Here is a 22925-nt window from a genome sequence, read left to right on the forward strand (position 1 = left end):
TAGCTACATTTGGTTTTCATTCTTTTTTTTTCTTTTTCTACCAGAGGCGCCACCATTTTTTAAAAAAGATTTATTTATAGAAAGGAAGATCAGATTTACTGAGAGAAAAAGATACAGAGAGAATGATCTTCCATCTGCTGGTTCACTCCCCAAGTAGCCACAATGGCTGGAGCTAAGCTGATCTGAAACCAGGAGCCTGGAGCTTCTTCTGGGTCTTCCACGTGGATGAAGGGTCCCAAGGCTTTGGGCCATTCTCGACTACTTTCCCAGGCCACAAGCAGGGAACTGGACGGGAAGTGGGGCTGCCAGCATTAGAACCAGCACCCATATGGGAGACCAAGGTGAAGATTTTAGCCACTAGGCTATCACACTGGGCCCCAGAGGCTCCACTTTTAAGATGATCCATCTTTGGGGCAGGTATTTGATATAACAGTTAAAATGTCATATGCAGGATTCCTATGTCCCATATTATGGCATGCCGAGTTCAAGCAGCAGCTCCTCCACTTCTGTTTGCAGCTTTCAGCTGATGCACACCTCAGGAGACAGCAGGTAGTGGTTCAAGCACTCGCAGTCCTAGTATTGATATAGGAGACCCAGATGGAGTTCCTGGCTCCTGGCTTTGCCCAGGCCCAGCCCTGGCTGTGTAGGGCATTTGGGAAGTTTACCAATAGATGTCTATGTCTGTCTCTGTCTCTCTCTCTCTCTCCCTTTTAAATATATTAAATAAATACTTGAATACTTTAAAAATAGTAATACCCATCCTCTAGTTTATTCCTACAGCATGTTTATGCGAAGTAAGGCTGTTCTTCAAACAACAGGTTGGCTTTTTTAAAAATCTAGTTAAAAGGCAAAGAATGAGAGAGGAGAGATTGCACCCACCGCTTCAACTCAAATATTCACAATAACCAGCACTGAATGAGGCTAAAGCCAGGGGGCAGGGGGCAGGAGGCAGGGGCAGGGGGCAGCAAGCAGGGGGCAGGGGGCAGGAGGCAGGGGGCAGGAACTCTGAAATTTTCACCTGAGTGACAGGGGCCCAAGCACTTAAGCCATCATTTGCTGCTTCCCAAGATGTTTTTAAGGATTTATTTATTTTTATTATAAAGTCAAATGTACAGAGAGGAGAGACAGAGAGGAAGCTCTCTGACCAATGATTCACTCCCCAAGTGGCTGAAATGATGGGGTGAGCCGATTCCAAGCCAGGAGCCCAGAGCCTCTTCTGGATCTCTCATGTGGCTACAGGGTCCCTAGACTCCTTTCCCAGGCCACAAGCAGGGGGCTGGATGGGGAGTGGAACTGCTGAGATTAAAACTGGTGCCCATGTGGGATCCCAGAGCATTTAAGGCGAGTACTTTAGCTGCTAGGCTAACGTCCTGAGCCCCCAAGATGCTTTACACAAAGCTAGGAAGCAGAGTAGCTAGGACAATCTGACAAGGGATGTAGTATTGCAAGCTGCTGCTTCACCCCCTGTGCCATAGTGCCTGCTCTCCCTACTTCCAGACTGACCCTTAGCTGCTCTCTCCAGCAAGGCAGCTTTGGTTTCTCCATCTTGACTGTAGGAATCATTGGTACTTGGGGCAGGTGGCTGGGAGTACGGAGAGCTGAGTTACTGTCCATTACTTACAGTCAGGAAGAGGGGCAACACACATTGCCTGTGTCCTGCTCACAACTGCAAGGGCCTGGAATGGCTACAAAGCAGGCAGGATAAAGTCTCTTTGCCCCCTAAATGGGGGGGGGGTGATGAATAATTCCCACATGTGTCTAAAGGAAGAGAATTATGTAAATAGGAGAAAACCTACCTACCACTTCCTCCCTGGGTTAGCCGCAACAGTGACACAGCTGCAAGCTCGCTCCTGTCAGCAACACGCCCCTGTGCTCTCACCTGCCAAAGCACTGGCAGCCTGAGCTCCCACCCAAGGCCTGTGCGCTGCTCCCCGCAGGAACGCTAGCAGGCTCTCCATTACCCCAGCTGAGCGCCAGCTTCCAGTCCCCCGAGACCTCAGCTGCCAGGCAGGACCCCACCTCCTCCAGTCCCTGTCAGCTTTCCCTCTTGCGACTGTCCCCAGCATATGCCTCACCGACTCCTTACTGCTGTGCTTGTCTGCAGTTATGCTCTGTCCTGTTAGAATGGAAGTTCTGCAAGACCTTGGGTCCCATCAAGCCTGTTGCCAAAATGGCAGCTGAACTGGCAGCTTGCACATAGAGGACACTCAGCAGAGAGCTAATGTGGGGCGAAGTGACTGAAACAGCTACACTGCATCTGTGTCTTGCTCTGATGATTGCTTTGTCTTTCAGATATTTTTCTAAGTACTCATCCTTTGGCATGCCTTGGAATTTGGAGCTGAAAGCGAGACATTTTCTATAGTTTCGTAGTTACTGAGCTAAATGAGCCCCTACTACAGGAGTTTACATCAATCCAGTCAGAAACTGCAGTATGTTGCGGTTTGTTATTCCCAAACACATCAGAAAAGTCATGTCTCTAGTGACCTTTTTTGTCCCGTCTTTGGGCTTTGACACTGTTTCCATGCTGTTCCCCAAAGCCATACTACCTCTAGCAGCATTCCCCGCTGCCATCCCCTGCTGTCATTCCTGGAGGCTTGGTGGCATGCTGGGTCAGGGAGAGCAGTGCTCTGCAGTGCACCCAGGCTTATCTTCACGGTAGAGCTTTCACGGGTGTTTCTGCCCCTCCTCCAGCACTGGAGCCCCTTGCAGCCCTGTCTCCAGAGCCAGCAGCGGGGACTGGTGCTCTCAGTTCACAGACTGAAGCTCTGCTGCTTCACGATTAGGTGAGTTAAGGGGCTGGAGCTGGGAGAGTTCACCCAGCTGTAATCTTATTGCCCAATGCCCTTAGACCAGGTCCTGCTGCAGAACAAGCCTTCTGCTCTGTGGGATCTGAGCAGATTTCTCAGCTTCCTGAAGTGGAGCCATGGGGGTTCTCGGGATTGTTCTGGATCTTCCCTGTGAGAGCCAGGAGGAGCTCCAGGTATAGAAGTCTGCAAAAGCGCAGGAAAACCCCCGCCCCGTGACATGCACAAGTGCCGCCCCCCCAAAGCATCACACTCTGGAACCGGCCCACACCCCAGCAATGTGTCAGTTTTTCAGACTTAATCTTCCTACCTAGTTTCATGATGATGGGCAGCTTCTGCACCTGTAAGCAAATGCTCGGTCTTGCCCTGTGTCGCAGAGGTTGCCTATTGCTCTGCAGATTTTAAAACAGCATTTGCTCTTTATATTTGCTCCTTAGCTAATTTCCAGTCTGTCCAGATTTTTTCTTGCATGTGTGGGAGAGACAGCTTTGCAGCTTTCTTCATCTCTACACTGAAATCAGAAGTCAACCGACTTGTTTCTGAAGGATCAGAAGTATGACTAAAAGGTAACATTTGATAAACCTCGGTGGTGGGCAGCTGGATGGTGGTGTTCTGCTCTCGTTCTTCTGTATTTTAATATCCAGTGACATTTTAAGTTATAGAACCATACTGGAGGTGGCCAAAGTGGAAAGCAATGCTATAACATAAATAGATTGAAAAATATATACACACTTAGTTCCCATTTGGCAATTTACAGTCACCTGGATTTTTTTTGTAAATGCCAGAATCTTTGGCAATGCTTTCAAAATCATTCTGAAAAAATATATATACCATTAAATTTCAATATCAAAGAAGGAAGAAACTGAAAGAAAAATGTATGCTCTAAAACTTTCATATATGCATGCTTATAAATTATAGTATACGAAAATACTACACATGATTGTTAACTGTCCTTCAAATTCATATCCAGCCTTCTTTACTGCTAGTCATGGATATGGAAAATATTACTGCACATGCCTGCACAAGGTCAGCCAGCAAGTACCAGGTCCCACAGACGCCACAGATGATGGGAAAGCCTGACACCCAAGCTGTCACACTTGCACACTGTCACTCCTCTTTTGCCCCACATGCCCAACTGGAATGGGTAGTGATATGTAAATGAAGGCAGTACCAGCTTGGGCAAAACTCCTCCCAGAAGGAGCTCTCCTAAATAATCAAGCATCTCAGATAACTGCAAATAGATCATATGCTACTACTATGAATCACTTAATAATTCCAAAACTTCAGATTAATTTTAGAGACTGTATACCAAATTCAATTAAATCAGATGAATATTTCATGTACTCCCTCTTTGTCCATGAAATCGTTGATGCCACTCTGAAGAGATGGGTCACCATGAATCGCCTACTAACCCCTGAATCACAGTGACAGGTTACAGGGCTGGGAGAAGCAACCACAGACACATGCCATCTGGGCAAAAATTGTCACTAGCAAAGAGTGTAACTTTTAATTATTTTTGTACTTTAATACTCACTTTCACATTCTAATTAAACGAGGAAAGCATCAACATTTTGCAAAAGTGAATCCTCCCTTGGCCTTCATTATAATGAGTGAAGACAGAGCTAAATTTGCCTGTAATGAGACTAAAATAGGTTCAGCCCATCAACAATGAGTCTGCAGCTTTAGCTAGTGTGCATGTCCCTGTGAGATGCACCTCAGGTGGAATTACAATCAGGCTGACCACGGGGTTGCTAGATGACGCACTTCCCCCTACCTGGCCATCATGCTTGTCAGCTGTACTGCGCACGATGAGGGCTGCTTACAAATCAGCTACCTCCCTGCACTGCCACTGGCCTGAAAATCGTCCCTGTACAGCCTGAAGGCTGGGCTCGTGTTCTGCTTAAAGCTGGCAGCATTCTAGACTTGTCGCTTTGAAATATCTGTTAACGGAAAGCATTCAAATCTGAGTTTCGGAGAAAAAAAAAGGATGAGTTCAATTGAATTTTAAAAATCAGAGGCTAAAAAGGAATAAGGTGTATGAGTTTTTAACCATCACTGACAGCAGAAGCTCACACTATAACTGCAAGGATTATAGCACAACATTAGCTGCTATGCATTTTCAACCAAGTAACAGAGCAATCCCCAGGAAAGTACCAACAAGCACAAAGTGATTTCTCAGCATTTCAGACCACGTAGACCTGATGTGCTCCAGTCAAATTTGTTCCCAAGTTCATATTTGCCAGCCTGGTGGCACAGTCCCGCATGTAACACAGCCTGGCCGAGACTCCTTTCCCGTGGCGCATGAGCCCTGTTCCAGGAAGGCTGGCCATGACTCCACTTTCAAGAGTGGGGAAGGCAAATGTTGTAGAGACAGTTGAAGATGGCATTGTGCCTGTAGGAATGACAGCAATGCACCCCATCCCATCCCCATGAGAGTTCCAATGTCACTGTGTCACTGCAGGCTGCACAGAACTTGGTAACATGTACAGTTTTCAACAGCTGTAATGTATCCCTGGCTCATAATCTGTCAACCTATTGATCTGGGATGTCACCTTTACTCTGAATCGGATCTGGTCTGACAGTACTCCTCATGTTGACTAAGCCTCCAGCAGTTGGCAAGACAGCACAGAGGAGAAACATGCTAACCAAACCCGCACAGCCTTACTAAGAACGCGATCACTTTTGATCACTTCATCAGTTTCTACAGTATTTAATGAAACCATGACTAAGAGGTACAATCAGTAATTATTCCAAATATGACTTTAATATTCTCCCATGATATGCAAGCCCCTCTTCACTTGGTCCCTAGCCCCCATGGTCCTGACACTAAGCAACATGTGCTAGAAATTTCAAATATTGACCATGGCCTCATTTTACAGGCAGGAAAACTGCACTCCTGAGGGCTTTGGCTAGACTGCCAGTAACACAGCTGAACTTCAGAACAGCCTGAACTAGAACTCGAAGTGGCTTTGCAAACCTTTCCTGGTAAGCAATGAGTTCTGCAGTGTCCTTAAAAATCAAGCTGGGTGGTAAGAAGACATCGCCCAGAGGCCCTCCCCGGACGCCAAGCAAAGCAAGGTTCACGGGCCACCCTGCTCCTCGCCTCCATCTGGGACCACCTGCCTCTAGAAACCCAGAGCGGGATGTGCTTGGACTTGGACGGCTTCTTGGCTTACAAACTACGGCGAGTTCACTTTGTTATTCACCCAGACTCCCAGACCAGACACAGGATATCATCTCTTTGTTGCTCTTCGTGAGAAAAACCTGGTGGTCCTGGAGGAAGTATGGCAATAAATGAACCGCGCATCCCTTTGTGACAAGCAAAACAGGCAGCTCAAAGCCAACACAGGCTGACTTCATGCACCATATTCTCACAAATGTGGGGGGAAACTTTTGTATATTTAGTGCATATTGTCACTACACAACAAAGATATTCATGGGTGGCAAGCAAGGGACGGTGTTGTGCAGTGAGTTAAGCCACCACCCGCCAGGCCAGCTGGTTTGAGTCCCATTTGTTCTACTCCTGATCCAGGTCCCTGTTAATGTGCCTGGGACAACAACAGATTGCCCAAGCACTTGGGCCCCATCTGCGGCACAGGGAAGTAGTTAATGGAATTAATTAAGTACATCTTCGCTCCTGGTTTAGCCTGTCCCTACCCTGGAAGTTGTGGGTGTTTCAGGAGTGAACCAAAAGATGGAAAACCAGTATTTCTCTTTCTCTCTCTTCCAAATAAATAAACGAATCTTCATCTTAAGAAAAAAACATCTTTTTTCTTAAATTTAAAAACTTGCCTCTGGGTTGCCTTAAGTCGCTTTGCAGCTGGTGCCCCACTCTTCCTGGCAGTCGTTAACCTACAGGGCAAGAGGTAGGGCTGGGCCATTTCTGCCCATTCCCTTTCCATCTTCACTGGGACGTGGTTGACAAATTAAAATCATGTTTACAGAAGGTGCTCCTCTTCGGGGCCTTCTCACCAGCTGCTGCCGTAGCCTCGATGCCCATAAGGCTCTCTCCTCCCTGCTTTGTGGCACCACTGCTGGCTTCCGTATCATAAACTGATGAAATTCTGCCCCTAACAGTCACATCCCCAGGAGATCAGGCCCTATATTGGCCCTTTCCTCGACATGTTTCTCTAATCACCACCCCTTCTCCCCTCTCCGCTTCCTTTCTCCTCTGCTCCTGACTGGCCTCACACAGTCTCCAAGGCAGCGGCAGGCCCAAACAGCAAGCCCTCCTTGGTCCACTGAGCAGGAGGTAATGTGTCCCTCAAGCTCAGCAGTGGCCACAATAACAGGACCTGACTGTCCTGACCCAGGATATGCTGAGAAAGTGAGGGTCTTTTTAAATTTAATGGAAAAGAGTTAGGAATCCTTAAAAAAAAAATTAATGCTGAGACTTACATCCAGAGACACACATGGGTCTGTCTGCAATTACAGCTGGCTACTGGGAGTTTATAAGGTTCCTTGGAGGGTGGATACTGTGGTGTAGCATGTTAAGCCGCCACTTGAGGAACCCACGTCCTATATCAGAGTGCTGGAGTTCTAGTCTGGCTTCCACTTTCAATCCCAATTTCCTGCTAATGCACACACTGAGGCAGCAACTGAAGGCTCAAGAACATGGGCCCCTGCTACGATCCCTGTGGGAAACCCAGATGTAGCTCCTGGATCCTGCCTTCAGCATCCCAGCTGTTGTGATGATTTTAGAAGTCAACCAGTAGCCAGATTTCTCACTTCCACTCTTGCACGTTCACTCTTATTCTCTCTCTCTCTGCCTTCCACATATGTGGAAAGAAAGAAAATTTTATGAGACTTCTTACATTATACTCATGTGCAACCAAGGTAGAGACCCACTGCTTTCATTTTCTTAAAAAAAAAAAAAACTTACGTTGAAATAAATGTATCTACACAAGACCTTAAAAATAGCAGAGTCTCATGACCTCTTCAACCATCTTTCCCCAGTGACTGCATCTCATATTACTGCATTGCAATATCCAAAACAAAGAAATTGAAATGGGCATAATGGTGTTAACTACAGATGTTTTCAATTTTCATCAGTCTTGTCATCTACTGCTTTATGTGTGTGTCAGAGAGAGAATGACTCCATGCGATCCTATCCAATACACAGACTTGTGCAACTACCACCATAATCAATATAAGAACTGCCCAATCCTCACAAAGGAACTGCCTCATGCTGACCCTTGCTGCAGTATGCCCATAAAACCCTTGGCAACCAGTGATCCGGTATCCGATGCTACAGCTTTGTCATTTTGAAATGTAATATGAATGGAATCACAGAGTATGTAACACTGGTGACCTTGAGATCCAGCCACATGCACACATGCACAGTTCACTCCCTGTCTTGCTGGCTGTACTCCCCTGTGCAAGGACACTCCCTTCTTGCCAGTTACCCTGCCTTGTTGCTATTCTCAGAGGAAAGCATGCACATCTCACCGTTGAAGATGGTGCTAAATGCATATTTTCAGCATAGGTATTTATCATATTGAAAAAACTGTTCTCATCCGAGTTTGTTAAGAACATGCATTTTAAGATTTATTGATAATTTGATTTTTAAAATTTATTGTATTGGGAAGGCAATGTTATAGAAAGAGACAAAAGAGAGAGATGAAGAAAGGGGAGGTGTTTGATGACTAGTTCGTTCATTCCCTAAATGGCTGCAACAAACAGACATGGGCCAGACTAAGCCAGGAGCTTCTTCCAAGTCTCCTATGTGAAACAGCGATGCAAGGACCTGGGCTGTCCTCCACTATTTTCTCATGCCATTAACAGCGAGTTGGATCAGAAGCAGAGCAGCAGTGCCCATATGGGATACCAGCACTGCACATGGTAGCTTAAGTCACTATACAACAGTGTCTGATCTTGAATTTCATCTGGGCTTGAATTTTACCCAATGTTTTTTCCATATCTGTTCATATGATAGTGCAATTTGACTTTTTTCATTCTCCTAGACCTACTGATATGGTCATTACTGCAACTGATTTTTAAATACTTAGAAATAAACTCTAGTCATTTCATGGTACATAATTTGTTTTGTATGTCCAGATCTGTTTTGCTAATGCTTTGTTTAGGATTTGTCTATATTCCTAAGTTTTCCTTCTTGAGATGTCTGCTTTGGCATCAAGTCAATACTGGCCTCATAAAATGAACTGGATACCTTTCCTTCCTCTTCCATTATCTGTAAGCTAATATGCAGCCTTAGTGCTGACTCTTCTTTCAATGTTTGTTGGGAACCTGGAGAGAAATTCTCTGGACCCGTGCAGTTCCTTTTAGCTCACTTCTTAATTGTAAATTCAATTTCTGTAATGGCTACAAGAAGACTGAGGTTATGTATTTCATTTTTGGTGCTTTATAATTTGTAGCTTTCAAGAACTGGTCCACCTCATCTGAGCTGTCCAATGCAGGTGTGTGCAGCTCCAGTGCCCTCTTGCCCTCTGGCACCTGCGGGCGCTCCCATCTTCTTAAGCACTGACACGTATTGATCTCGTCAAGAGCCAGCTTTTTTAATTGACTTGTTTTGTTTTCAGCTGCAATGATTACTACTCTGTATCTTCATTATTTCCTTTCTCCGACCAGCTTTGTGTTTCTTTTTTCTTTTACTAATTTCTTGATGTGGCAGCTTAGCTTACCAGTTTCAGACCTTTCCTCCATTTTAACGTCAACATTTAGCACTGTAAATTTTCCCCTGCGGCACTTTAGCTATGTCTCATCAATTTCAACACATCTATTCTCATTTTCACTCATTTTAATTTATTTTTACTATTTCCTTAGAGACTTCCTCTTTGACCCATATGTTATTTAGAAGTGTGTTGTTTGCTAAGTCTTGGGAGGTTTTCCTGTTATCCCTCTGTTATTGAATTCTATTTTGGTTACATTAAGATCAGAGACCACACTCTGTATGTTTTTAATCCCCTTAAATATACCAAGTTAGTTTTATGACTCAGGATATGGTCTAACTCAGTGAACGCTTCAAGCGTACTTTAAGAAAATGTGTTCTGTGTTGTTTTGGAATGAACTGTAAGCTTCAATTAGAACTTCTTGGTTCAGTTCTTCTGTATCATGTTGGTCTCTGCTCAGTACTTCTGCTGAATACTGAGAGTGGGATGATAGTTTCCAAGTATAATTGTTTGTCTTTCAACTCTATCATTTTTGCTCATGTTCTTCAAAAAACAAGGGGGTTATGCCCTGATGAAATTCATCATAAGCTAAACAGATCATAATTTTAAAATGCACCTAACCTAGCCAGCATCATAGCTAGCATCCGGGTCCACTGTAGGGTATTGCTTCTCTGGCTTCCTGATCACGCGGCTCCCTGGGACTGCAGCTTCCTGCAGCATAACAGGCTACTGTATCACACAGCACTAGGTCAGGAAAAGATCAAAATGTAACGCAACATAGTTTCTCCCAAATGTCTGCTGCTTTTGCTCCATGATAAAGTTAAAAAAAAAATGTCGTCAGATTTCGGTGCTCTGGTACTGTTACACACACACCTGCATCCTGGGCGGGGTAACACCTGTCCTGTGCGCCTCCTTTTTGACCCTGGTCATTTGCCTTGCTCTGTAATCTGCTTTATCTGGTATTACATATGGTTATTCCTGCTTTTCCAAGATTAACTATTGCATGACATATCTTGTTTTACCCTTTAACTATTGATTTATCTACATCAACATATCTGAAGTGAGTTTCCTATCAACAACAGTTACAGATTTTATTTACTGCTATCTTAATCAGTGCATTGAGATGATTAAAAGTAATGACTGGTATGGTAAGGCTTAAGCCTGCCATTGTGTTCTGTGTTTGTTCAGTCCCTTTGCTATTCCTGTTCCTTCGTTTTTCTTTCTTGGCTTCAGGTGGCTTAGTTGCACATTTTTAGAATTCCATTTTTGACTTACACAGTCTTTTTAATACATGTCTTCAAAATGTTTTTCAGTGGTTTTTGTTTCTTGGTTATTACGGTATACACATCACATTTTATCATAGACTACTGGTATCATGATTGTCTCATTTCAAGTGAAATGTAGAAACTTTGCTTCAATTTAGTTTCCTTTATAGCCCGCCAAAATCCTTAAACTTAATTTTCATGCATACTACCTCTACATATACTGAACACAAACAATATATTTTGCATCAGCCATAAAAGATGATTTTTAAAACTAATGAGGGAGGGGGCTGGCACTGTGCTGCAGCAAGTTAGCCACCATTTGTGGCACTAACATCCAATCTCGAGTTCAAGTTCTTCCTTTCTGACCAGGCTCCCTGCTGATACACGTGGGAAGGCAGCCCACAGACTGAGCCCTCTGACCCCTGCCACCCATGTAGGAATCCTGAATGGAGTTTCTGGCTCCTGACTTCAGCCTGGCCCAATTCTGACTGTCTGAACTATTTGGGGAGTGAATCAGCAGATGGAACCATTCTCTGTGTGTGTACTGCACTGCATTTCAAATAAGTAGGTACACAACCCTTCTTTAAAAATAAACTCATGAAGATAAGTACAGCCTATGACACAGAGCCCTGCTTTATGCCCATGGCTGGCACACACGGAGTCCTACGCACTTTGCCAACACCACACACCTGAGAACCTGCTGTGGATGCCAGCCACTCACTTCCCCTGTCCTAAGCAACAAACCCACCCTACACACACTTCTTCTAACCCATCTACTGTTCTTCCCTTTCTGAAGTTCCAAACCTCCTGTTAGCAATTCCTTCAGGTTGAGAGAATTTGCCTTTGCCTTCAATTAGGGAGTAGGTCTGTTACTGACAAACTCTCACCATTTTCCTTAATTTGAGGATGTTTCTATTTTCTCTTCATTTCTGAAGGATATTTTAACCAGATGTAGAATCTGGAGTCGACTGCTCTTTTCTCTCAGCATTCTGAAATGTCGCCGAGTCCTTCTGGACTCCATAACTGCACATGAGCACCCCGCCCTCATCCAAGCCACTCTGCCCCAACAGCTAAGGTGGCCTTTCTCTCTTATTCTTTTCTCCTTATCTCTACCTTTTAGAAGTTTGTGTGAAATATTTTAATAGAGTTTCCATTTTATTCAGATTCTTGATTCTTTCTTTAAATATTTGTTTATTTTTATTGGAAAGGTGGATATACAGAGAGGAGAGACAGAGAGGAAGATCTTCCATCTGATGGCTCACTCCACAAGCAGCCGCAACAGCTGGAGCTGAGCCAATCCGAAGCCAGGAGCCAGGAGCTTCCTCCAGGTCTCCCACGCAGGTGCAGGGTCCCAAGGCTTTGGGCCATCCTCAACTGCTTTCCCAGGCCACAGGCAGGGAGCTGGATGGGAAGTGGAGCTGCTGAGATTAGAACCGGCACCCATATGGGATCCTGGCGCATGCAAGGCAAGAACTTTAACCACTAGGCTATCGCGCCAGGCCCAGATTCTTGATTCTTAAGGTTTATGCCTTTTACCAAATTTAGGGAGTTGTCAGCCATTATTTTTATGAATTCTTTTTATTCCCACACTCTTCTGTTGTCCTTCATGAATTCAATAACACAAAGATTGAATCTTATGCTAATGTCCCATAAAGCTATGTGGCTCTAGTCATTTTTTTCCAGAGTTTTCTATTTTCTACACGGGACAAAATTTATCAGTCAACTTGCAAGTTCAATGATTCTTTCCTTTGTCATCTCTACTATGTTACTCAATTCATCCAGGAAATCTTGTCACATGATTATTACATTTTTAAAAATTCTACAAAATCCAATTTTAACATCTTCTATTAAGATTTTCTAATTTTTCATGTTTCAACAGTACTGAATTGTTCAGTAAAGCACTTTTATGATGAATATTTTTTAATCTGTCAGATAATTGCAACATCTGAGTCTTGTCAGTTGGTATCTGTTGACCTTTGCTCATTCAAGGTGTGATTTTCTTGATTCTTATGACAACTTTTTTTTTTTTTTTTTTTGGTGAGGGGGCTGTATCTTTGGTATTGGTGCTACTGTGTTACAAAATTCTGGATCCCATTTCAAGTACAGTGGGCAGTCAACTTACTCGAATCAAACATGGCTGGTCTGGGCTCTTCCTGTGGGCTGTGCTCCCAATGAGCGCTCGGCTTCCAGAGCCCTCGCAGTGCTGCTCTGCTCTGCTTGACTGTGGGACTCAGACAGCAGTCCGAAAACCTTCCCCACTGAAGGGCCCATTAAGCCTCTTGCCAGCTTAATCATGGCTCCCTCCTCTCCAACGTCTCCTCCACACTGTACGGAGGGCGACTGGGAGTGGGGCCAGAGAGCGGCCACATGGCAGCACATGAGAGGAGAGCTGCCAAGGGGTGCCAGATGCCACTGAGTGGTCTCTGCAGAAGGCCTGAATAGCAAAGCAGAGCACTGCCAGGAGCCGTGTGCCATCTGCATTTGCTGACTTCAAACAACACCTGTGTACCAGCTCACAGCTCTAGAAGTCAGAAGTTCCAGCAGCATGCCCTGGGCTCCTGGCTCAGGGAGGGTCTCACATGGCCAACGCGGAGGGCTCCCCAGGCTGCACTTTGCCTCTGGAAGGCTGGCGCAGTGAGCCACTTCCAAGCTCATTTGGGCTGCTGTGAGAAGCCGGTCCCCTCGGTTCTCAGGCGGAGGTCCCCACAGCTGGCCTGGCAGCCGCCCAGCTCTGCTATCTGCTTTTACAGCTGCCTCATAGGCCTTCCCGTGTATCCCTCCATCTTGATAGCAGCTAAGCCCTTGCAGACTTCAGGTCTCTCGTACTTCCTCTTTCAGAAGACAAAGTCCCCCGCTCACAAGGGCTCATGTAATAAGGTAAGGCCACCAGGTTAACCTCTCCACTGCAGCATATCACTGTAGTGCCAGCCCATCACCATCACAGGTTGTGGGAATCTGGGAACACAATGTGGTAGACCATTTCTAGAAATTCTGCATACCTCATTACCTCTGGGCAGGGCAGGGGACAGAGTAAATTATTTAGGTCAAAAGTTCTGCAACTAGAACATACTGATTCTTAGACTCAAACTGGGCACTATTTTACATATTCTTATAGTTTGTGTATTTGTAAACATTTTCTTTCACTCACAAATTTCAGCATAATGGTGCTTCCTTATATGAAAATGCTTCAAAAAGTTCATAGAAAATGGAATTAAGATATATTTATCAAAGTGCCAAAAATTGAAATTCTATGCACAGTTCTTTTCATAATTTTCCAGCAACTTTTCAGAGACTCCTTGCACATTTACATAGATTATAAAAAGCCACCTTAGAAGTAATATTTTCAATTCTGGGTTAGAGGCTAGCCATCCATGTTCCTGAGAAAATGAAGCCACTGCCCTGCCAATGCCGCTGTATGAGATGAATGCTCAACTTTACCACACAGCCTAGTCACCTGAGCTTCAAACAGTCGTTTCACAGCTCTTACCCCATCTCGGGGCTCACCCCTCAAGTCTGAGAACGCAAGGCGCCTGGCACAGAGTGAGGCTGGAGAACCGCTGGCTTGAAGGCCCCTGGGGGGAGTCCTGCACTTGACAAGTTTAAATATCTAGTAACATTCTAGGTGGTTTAGATTTTGATCTACCAGAAAGTTGGGCCTTAAAACGTGTAATCTCAAAGTCCCTTGCTAAACTAAGATTTGATAATCTTGTCATTAAGAAAACAAGATTCCACTGTGCATAATCACCACAATCAATTCACCCTCCCTGCTCACGGCCAACACTGCCCTCACACTCTCCCAGGAAAGAAAAGGGAATATCCTATGAATGAGGAACAACTGGACTGTCACACATCTGGATAACCTACTACCAACAGAAGAGTCAGTCTGAACACTGCCCAGGGACAAGTCTGCTCACAAACAGAAATGAACTATTTCCCCTGGCCATCCCCTGAGTGCGCAGGAAAACCAGCACAACTTGGGCAAGGCCGCTCTTTGCAGCTGAAGCAGATGGCCTTTGAAGGTAATTCTCAAAAATTCAGCAATTAAGTCAGCCACGATTCTACCTCAAGATTCTATAGTGGGGAAGGCCCGGCGCGGCAGGCAGTGATGGGCAGCACCTCACCTCCCCGGGTAATTCCGACATCGAGCTATCCGGCTGCCCGGAACTCGGGCTGAGAGCCAGCCTGCCTGGGTCCCAGCGCTCTCCGCTTCTCTCTAGCGAGTGGGCTTGTCTTTCAGCCTTGAAGTGTCTCACTTATGCATCTGCTAAAAGCAGTGCACAAGACATCGGGTGGCATAAGTACTGACCAAACACAACATGCCAAGAGCTTGTTGCCAGTCCACCTCGAATAAAACAACTCTCAATACATTTGGTTATTTTGGTTTTTTGATTTTGTCTTAATTATTTATTTTGTTGGAGGAGAGGAGAGAGGGAAGAAGGAAGGAGAAGTGAAGGGAGAGGACGGGAGAGGAGGGGAGAATACATTTTTTGGCATTCTGTGGTAACTCGATATATCAGGGGAAATCTGTCTTTCTAGGACTGGCTTCCTTCAGTAAGTACAATGCTTCCAGCTGCTTTCATTTTGTTGCAAATGACAGGATTGCATTCCTTTTTATGGCTGAGTAGATTCCATAGTGTGTATGTATGTATCAAATTTTATCTAGTTATCAGGTGATGGATATCTGGGTTCATTCCACAGCTTAACTATTGTAAAGTGATCATCAATATGGTGGTAAGACAACTCTTTCATATGCTATTTTATTTAGTTTGGCTTAATTCCCAGGAATAGCATGGCTGGGTCATGTGATAGATCTATGTTCAGATTTCTGTCTCCCAACAGTATATAAGGGTACCTTTCTCACCATATAATGCACACATCTGTAACCAGCTGATCTCTGACAAATGAGCTAATGTCAATCCCTGGGAAAAGGACAGTGTCTTCAACAATTGCTATTGGGTAAATTGGATCTCTGCATACAACACTATAGAACAATACCTTCCCCTTACACCTTATACAAAAAACAATTCAAAATGGATTAAGGATCTGAATCTACAACTTCATACCATCAAATCACTAGAGGAACCCCTCAGCAAAACTATGAAAGACACTGGCATGGGCAACGACTTCTTGTAAGAGTTCCCCAAAGCACACATTACAAGAGCAAAACCAGACAAATGGGATTATATCAGGCTAAGCAGCTTCTGCATTGAAAAGGGAAAAACTCAACAAGATGAGAGGCAACCTATGCAATGGGAGGAATATTCACAAACTATATAATTGATAAATGATTAATATCCAGGACCTACAAAGAGCTCAAGAAACCAAAAAACAAGCAATCTAGTTAAATAGTGGGCAAAGGACATGAAAAGGCATTTTTCAAAGGATTAGCTACAAGTGGCCAACAAACACATGAAAAATGCAAATAAAAACCACAATCAGCTTCACCTCATCCCGGTTAGAATGGCGCATTATTCATCTAGCACATTCTAACAGTTGAACCCATGGTCATGTGGCATTTTAATCAGGAACATCACAGTAGAATATTTTGGCAGAACAAAGTCTAACATGTGTTCTCTAGCACAGAGTGACCCAAGCCCAGGTCACAGGAGCTAAAACTGTCATCCTGTGGGAGAAGTCACATTTGTGACCACAAAATGTTCCATTACATGCGTCTCCTGTGTGCTAACATCCTCCGGGGCCCGACACAGCAGCTGTGCAGTGGATGTGTGCTTCTTGAACAGCGTGTGTGTGTCGACCTGCACACACTGGAGACATCACAGCTGAGCATTGTGAGCTTGGAGGTGCTCTGCACGTTAGAAAACACATCTAGGAGGCAGGGGTTTGACAATGTTTAACACACCATTCTGGACATGGGCATCCCATGTGGGAGTGCTGGGTTTGGCTCCTGAATCCATTTTCCTGCTAATGAGCACCCGGGAGGCAGCAGGTTGGCTCAAGCATTCGGCTCCCAGGCACCCGCATGGAAGACCTGGATGGAGTTTGTGGAGTAAACCAGCAAATGGGACATCTGTCTGTCTCACTGCCTCTCAAATCAACTTGTCTAAAAAACACACACCTGGAAAAAGTCCTACCAGCCTTTGAAGCATCCTGAAAACATCTGCCCCTGTAATTCACAGCATGAATGACCCTAGTGTAGAAAATTGTGAAGGTTAATACAAGAGATCCACATCAAGGTCTTTGTAGAGAACAGCATGCTGGAATTTCCCAGGTAGCATGCTTGTCCAAGTAGGCCTCCAGGTCTATCATGAAGCAAGAACAGCAGGGAGTTTTATCTCAGAGTGGTGCAAATATGCAAAACGCTACCCTTCCAGCTCGTTGATTACAAAAACCAATTGCACTCTCCAGCCACTTTACGTAAACACAAAACAAGGTTCACTGTGCCAGAGAGAAGGAAAACAGCTAGCAAACGGAAGCCAAGGCACAGGAAAGAACGCAAGCTGAAAACCACGGCACACAGCATACGTGCAGCACCCGAGCTCCAAGTAAACACACGTCAGCTTTCCACAGTGGGACCTGCAGTAAAATGTGTAAAGTGTGTTTCTACCAAACACATACAAAAACAGGCAGAGAAAACATCTCACTTCCTCACACACGGCATCAGATAAATTTCAAGAACAACAGCATATTCTTTTAACCCCTACCGCAGCTTCCTGCTTTCTACACGTCTCTTCGAGAGCTGAGAAGCATCCTGGGCTTCACTGCACCTTATCAAACATCCTCTCCGCAAGCAGCCTAGCGCAGGCGCGCCGGCCCGGGCCACAGTGGCAAGGCTTTCTCTATTGAAAATACATTTGGCCAGCCATCAGGACATTGTGTGTGTGTGCATTCACGTCCGGGGGAGCCTAGCAAAGGGCTGCTTATCAATCTCATGCGTCACTATCGCACACTGCTAACTGGATCCAAGGGGAAGGTATTAAAAAGACAACACTGATGATTAAATCCCAGTGGATAAAGCCCTACAAGAAAGTCTTCATCTACCTATTATGGTGGGTTTTTTTTTTATTATTTACTTATTTATTTATTTTACGGGCACAGTAACAGAGAGGTACACACACACACACACACACACACACATGCCCAAAACAGCTGTAGCTGGGCCAGGCCAAAGCCAAGGGCCACTAAGTGTATCTGATTCTGCCATGTGGGCCTCAGACACTAGAGCCATCACTTCAGACTTCCCAGCCATGTCAGCAAAAGGCTGGATCAAAAGCAAAGTGGGGGTGATTTGAATCAAGTGCTTTAATGTAAGACTTGGGCAGCTCAAGTGGTACCTTAGCCTACTACACCACAACACCCACCCCTATTTTTGTAGTAAGTGATTTTGATTATTCATCCTGCTTTAAATTACTGTATCCTGCATTATGATCTACAAGGTCTGTCCTGAGAAAATATTCAAAGCTTAGAAATAAAGGAAGTGATGATTATGTGACCAATCTAACATTTAAAAAGTGATCTGCTGCGGGTCCGGCATTGTGGCATAGTGAGTGAAGTTGTTGCCTGCAACATTGGCAGCCTACATGAGTACCGGTTCAAGTCCTGGGTGCTCAAATTCCAATCTAGCTCCCTGCTAATAGCCTGGAACAACATGACCCAGCTGCTCGGGTCCCTGCTGCCCACATGGGACACCTGGAAGAGGCTCAGCTCTGGCCATTGTGGCCCACTGGGAAGTGAACCAGAGGACTGAAGGTCTCTCTGCAATTCTGCCTTTCAAATAAATGAATAAATAAATCCTTTTTTATTTTTTAAAAAGAAGTGATCTGCTACTCTGGCACTGTGACTTCATTTTGCTAACACTTGATTAGGACATTTTACAACCCTGGACAAGTCAAAGGTAACAGAGAAATACAATGAGTTAAGTTGTTTTCCTTTTTCCTTTTCTGGTGGAGACGATAAGCCTGCAGTTGACGATTTTATTGTCCACCAAGACCCAAATCAGTCTTGGCTCTAGCTCAGCGATTCGAATTGAACATTGTTTTTCACAGTGACTTTTTCATCAACGTCTCACATCCTCACTGAATCAGCTGTGTTATTCTGCTAGCTCACCTATTAACTGAAGTCAACAAAACTTACACCCGTGCTCTGTGCTTCCATGTTTGGAACAATGCTGGAGTTAGCCCTGGGTCATTCCTGGGCCCACACATGAAATCCTTCCCCGGGAGATTGAGGTCAGTGTTTTTGGACCCCTAACCAGCAAGCTGCACGGGGGCTGGCACACTCTGACAGAGGGGGCTCCAGGCACACGTGGAACCCTTTCCCCTCCTAACAGGGACTTAGGCTTTCAACAGAGAACACCTAATCACTGAATATGAGGGTGGGGAGTAATTCCACCCCACTCAGCTGCATATGCAAGGGCATCACAATTTACATGGAAATTATTTCATGCCCCAAAAAAGCCTTGAAATGCACGCATAGATTCTTCAGCAGACACATCTTCCAGGAGCTTTTGAAGACCTCTCAAATATACAAGAGAAATGCTTGCTTATGTCCCTACGACGACATACAAGGTTCAGAGCCTTTAGTCACAAAACCCCCAAATGGGAACAATTCACATACCTGTCAACAGAATGTCTGTGACAGCACGAAGTCCTGATACTTGCAATAACGTCCTTACTGTGCAGAAGCCACATATACAAGCTGGCATGGTTGCACAGTTCGAGTCCTGGCTGCTCAGCTTCCAATCCAGCCCCCTGCTAACACACTTAGAGAACCAGACTAAGAACTCCAGTCCCCATCACCAACACAGGAGAGCAAGGCAGCGGCCTGGTCACAGGCCTGAGCCACTGCACGCATGCGAGGAGGGAACCAGTGCACGAAAGGCCTCTTCCTGTTTCTGCCTCTCTCTGCAACTCTGCCTTGCAAATAAATAAAATAAATCGTGATTTCAAAAGCCATATGTAAAAAGAATACACATTACAGGATACCATTTACATGAAATTCAAATATAGCCAAAACTAAACTATGATGATCAACCACTTGGGAGAAAAGAATGACAGAAAAGACATTATGGAACTTTGCAGAGGGACAGAAGTAGTTCTAACCTGGAGAAGATTTCGAGGTACACACTAATGTAAAAGGAAAAACCATCAACCTGTATACTTACAATTGTACATACTGTTATGTAAATTTCATACAAGTAAGTTTTTTAAAAAGCCAGGACAAAATCAAGTGTATTCCAAAAGAACTACATGAGCAGAAAAGTAGAATAAAGAAAAGGGAGAATTTTAAAAGATTGTTCTTACATATTTACAGTAAATAAATTAAGAACTAATTAAAGAAAAGTGGGCCAACTCCCGGCTGCATACATTTACATGGCCCAACCACTCTCCACCGAGAGGCTGGCAAAGCTCAGACTTGTACTTCCAAATAGCATGGCTTGGGGTGCTGAACGAGGTGGGGGGCAGATGGTACAGAGCTGAAAGTGGGGATGAACTGCAATACTTTGAGTGAACATGCTCAAGTGCGACACTGAATAAAGATCTAACAACTTCATCAAGAAAATCCTTAGGGCCGGGCGCCAGACCCTAGTGGCCATGTGCCAGGATTCATGTGCCCAGGATTCCATATGGGCACCAGTTCATGTCCCGGCTGCTCCACTTCCCATCCAGCTCCCTGCTTGTGGCCTGGGAAAGCAGCAGAAGATGGCCCAAAGCCTTGGGATCCTGCATCCATGTGGGTGACCCGGAAGAGACTCATGGCTCCTGGCTTCAGATTGTCTCAGCTCTGACCGTAGCAGCCACTTGAGGACTGAACCAGTGGATGGAAGATCTTTCTCTCTATATCTCCTTTTCCCTATCTGCTTTCCCAATAAAAATAACTGCTAAATATATCTAGACAATAGTATACTGGACTCTCTGTCATTGTCCATGCCTTCAATGTCAGGATACACTTAAATAGCAGAATGATGGACTTAAAACTGTTTATGAGGGACTATACCATTCGGTGGAGAGGGGAGAGCAGTTGGGGGATAGGGAAAGGGAAATCCCAGAGCCGCCTGTGGAACTGTATTATAAACTAATGAAATAAATGATTTTCAAAAAAATTTAAAAAAAAAAAGAGAGAGAGACAAAATGCTTAAAATGACAGCTATTTGGTCCAGTGGTTAGGACACCTGCATTCCACATCACAATGGCTGGATTCGATGCCTGCACCTGGCTCCTGACTTCAGCTTTCTGCTAATACAAACCCTACTAGGAGACAGCAGGTGAGGATTCAAGTTGAGGTCACGCCACTCATGTGGGACACCTGCCTTGAGGTCCTAGCTCCCAGCTTCAGCCCAGCCTACCCCTTCAGCGCAGTGTTTTGAGGAATGAAGTAACAGTTGGGCACTGGCATGTGTCCCTGTGTCTACTAATTGCTCAAACAAGTAAACATATATTTTTAAATGCTTAAGGAATGGGGTAGGTATTGTGGTGCAACACGTTAAGCCACCACTTGATATGTTCACATTACAAATCAAGTTGCCCGTGCAAGTCCCAGCAACTCCATCTCCAATCCAGTGTCCTGCTCATGCAGCCTGGGTGCCAACAGATGAGGGGTCAATGCTTGGGTCGCTACCACCTGCACAGGAGAGCTGGGTGATGTCCCAAGCTCCTGGCTTCAGCCTGGCTCAGCCCTGGGTGCTCACAGCTTTATAGGAGTAAACCAAGGCATGCAAGATACCTTTCTTTCTATCTCCCTCTTTCAGGTTTCCATTCTCTGGTGTGGGAAGTTTACAGAACAAAGCTTTTGGAACCTAGTTAGTATTTCCCATGAGTAACAGCCTTCAGGTGATCTTTTTTTTTTCCTTTTTTAAACCCATAATTAAAGTATTATTTACAACTATGGGATGTATAATTTACTAACATGAATTAGCTACACTTTTGTAACTAACCCCCAGATGACTTTTGCAAAGGGTCTAATTTTCAAAATCCTATTGAAGAACCACATTGAGTGCTTCATGGACATTGGATAGGTTGAGGAAAATATCACTGATCCCATGAGAAAGGCAGCATGAATACAAAAGTGACTAAAAGCATCATTTCAATTCTGCCTTGAGCTCAACTGCCATTTCACAGCAAGTGATCAAAACCGAGTTTCACCTTTGTTTTGTACGGCATGGGAAAAGGTAGAATTCTTTTGAACAAGTAAACCAGGACATAAAACCAAACAATTTAACAAGCTTTAGATTTTTTTTCCAGCCTTTTCTAAGAAGTGATAGTTTATATATACAGAGATCATTCTAGGCATTAAAAAGGCGATTTCAGAACAGCGATCCCAGACATCAAGGGGAAAGCTATGTATGCTCGTCTTAATATCATACAGGAGGCAAAACCTTCAGCACATCCCCCAGGAGAGTGCCAAGCAATTCATCTGCAGCCCCCACAGCCTTTGGTCAACAGAGCCCACACAGGATACAGGAAAAAGGTTTGGCTTTGTACTCACTCTCACAAAGTTGTCAGGGAACAAACCTCTCCGGCCATTGATCTGTCCCTCCCACCAGCCTCCATCCTCCTTCCTGATGTTGGTGATGACCTCACCCACGCTGATTGTCAGCTCATCGTCGTGCTGAGCCTGGTAGTCAAACTCCACTATGGCCTCCACTGAAAGGAACAGGAAAAAAAAAAAAAACAGCTTAGCTCAGGCACTGGAGAAGTCTGAGGCCCAGCAGCCCTGAAAAGACAATAAAATCATATTAAAGTGACTTCCCTTCTATGAATATTCAAAGCAACAGGGCCACATACAGCAGTGTGATTTTGGTTAACCTGAAGCCCATTGCACAGGAACCACGAAGTGCTAGTCTGTGGTCAGACAACAAGTAGGGTGACCAACAGGTGTTGGAAGCATCAGGGGCTTCAGAGGGGAAGCTGCACAGTGACAGCCAGCCAAGAACATGTGCTACACCCAAGGGAGACCAGCATCACAGCACCAAGGTCGCAGACTACAGAAAGCACTCAGGAGTCTGTCTGGCTTTTGTGTTTCCTCCTCCCTCAGCATACTGACCGGGTGATGCCAACCTCTCTGGGCCTTGGCTGTACAAAATGTAAGCAGTCATTGCACCCTATCTTCAACAACACATATAAAGATGGCTGCTATAGAGTCCAGCTGGTCGGACAAGGTCTCAGAGCACACTGGCCAGAGCACCAATGCGCTGTCCTCAGAGGAGGCATCAGGCAGCAGATGTCAAGGGAAACAGCTTTGCTGATGGATGGCCAGCTCTCATAGTAGGT

General features: G+C 44.9%; 1 protein-coding gene across 2 annotated transcripts in view; it reads right to left on the reverse strand.

Moving 5' to 3' along the window:
• SH3KBP1 (SH3 domain containing kinase binding protein 1) overlaps positions 1 to 22925 on the reverse strand; it is a 305428-nt gene that overhangs the window by 239398 nt on the left and 43105 nt on the right. For both annotated transcript variants that reach the window (XM_040997748.1, XM_040997739.1), the window contains exon 2: positions 22141 to 22298. In XM_040997748.1, coding sequence (XP_040853682.1) covers positions 22141 to 22298 — 158 coding nt within the window. The remainder of the gene's footprint in view (positions 1 to 22140; positions 22299 to 22925) is intronic.

This window comes from Ochotona curzoniae, unplaced genomic scaffold (assembly GCF_017591425.1).
Source record: "Ochotona curzoniae isolate NIBS_2020 unplaced genomic scaffold, NIBS_Ocur_1.0 contig_1274, whole genome shotgun sequence".
NCBI classification, from domain to species: domain Eukaryota; kingdom Metazoa; phylum Chordata; class Mammalia; order Lagomorpha; family Ochotonidae; genus Ochotona; species Ochotona curzoniae.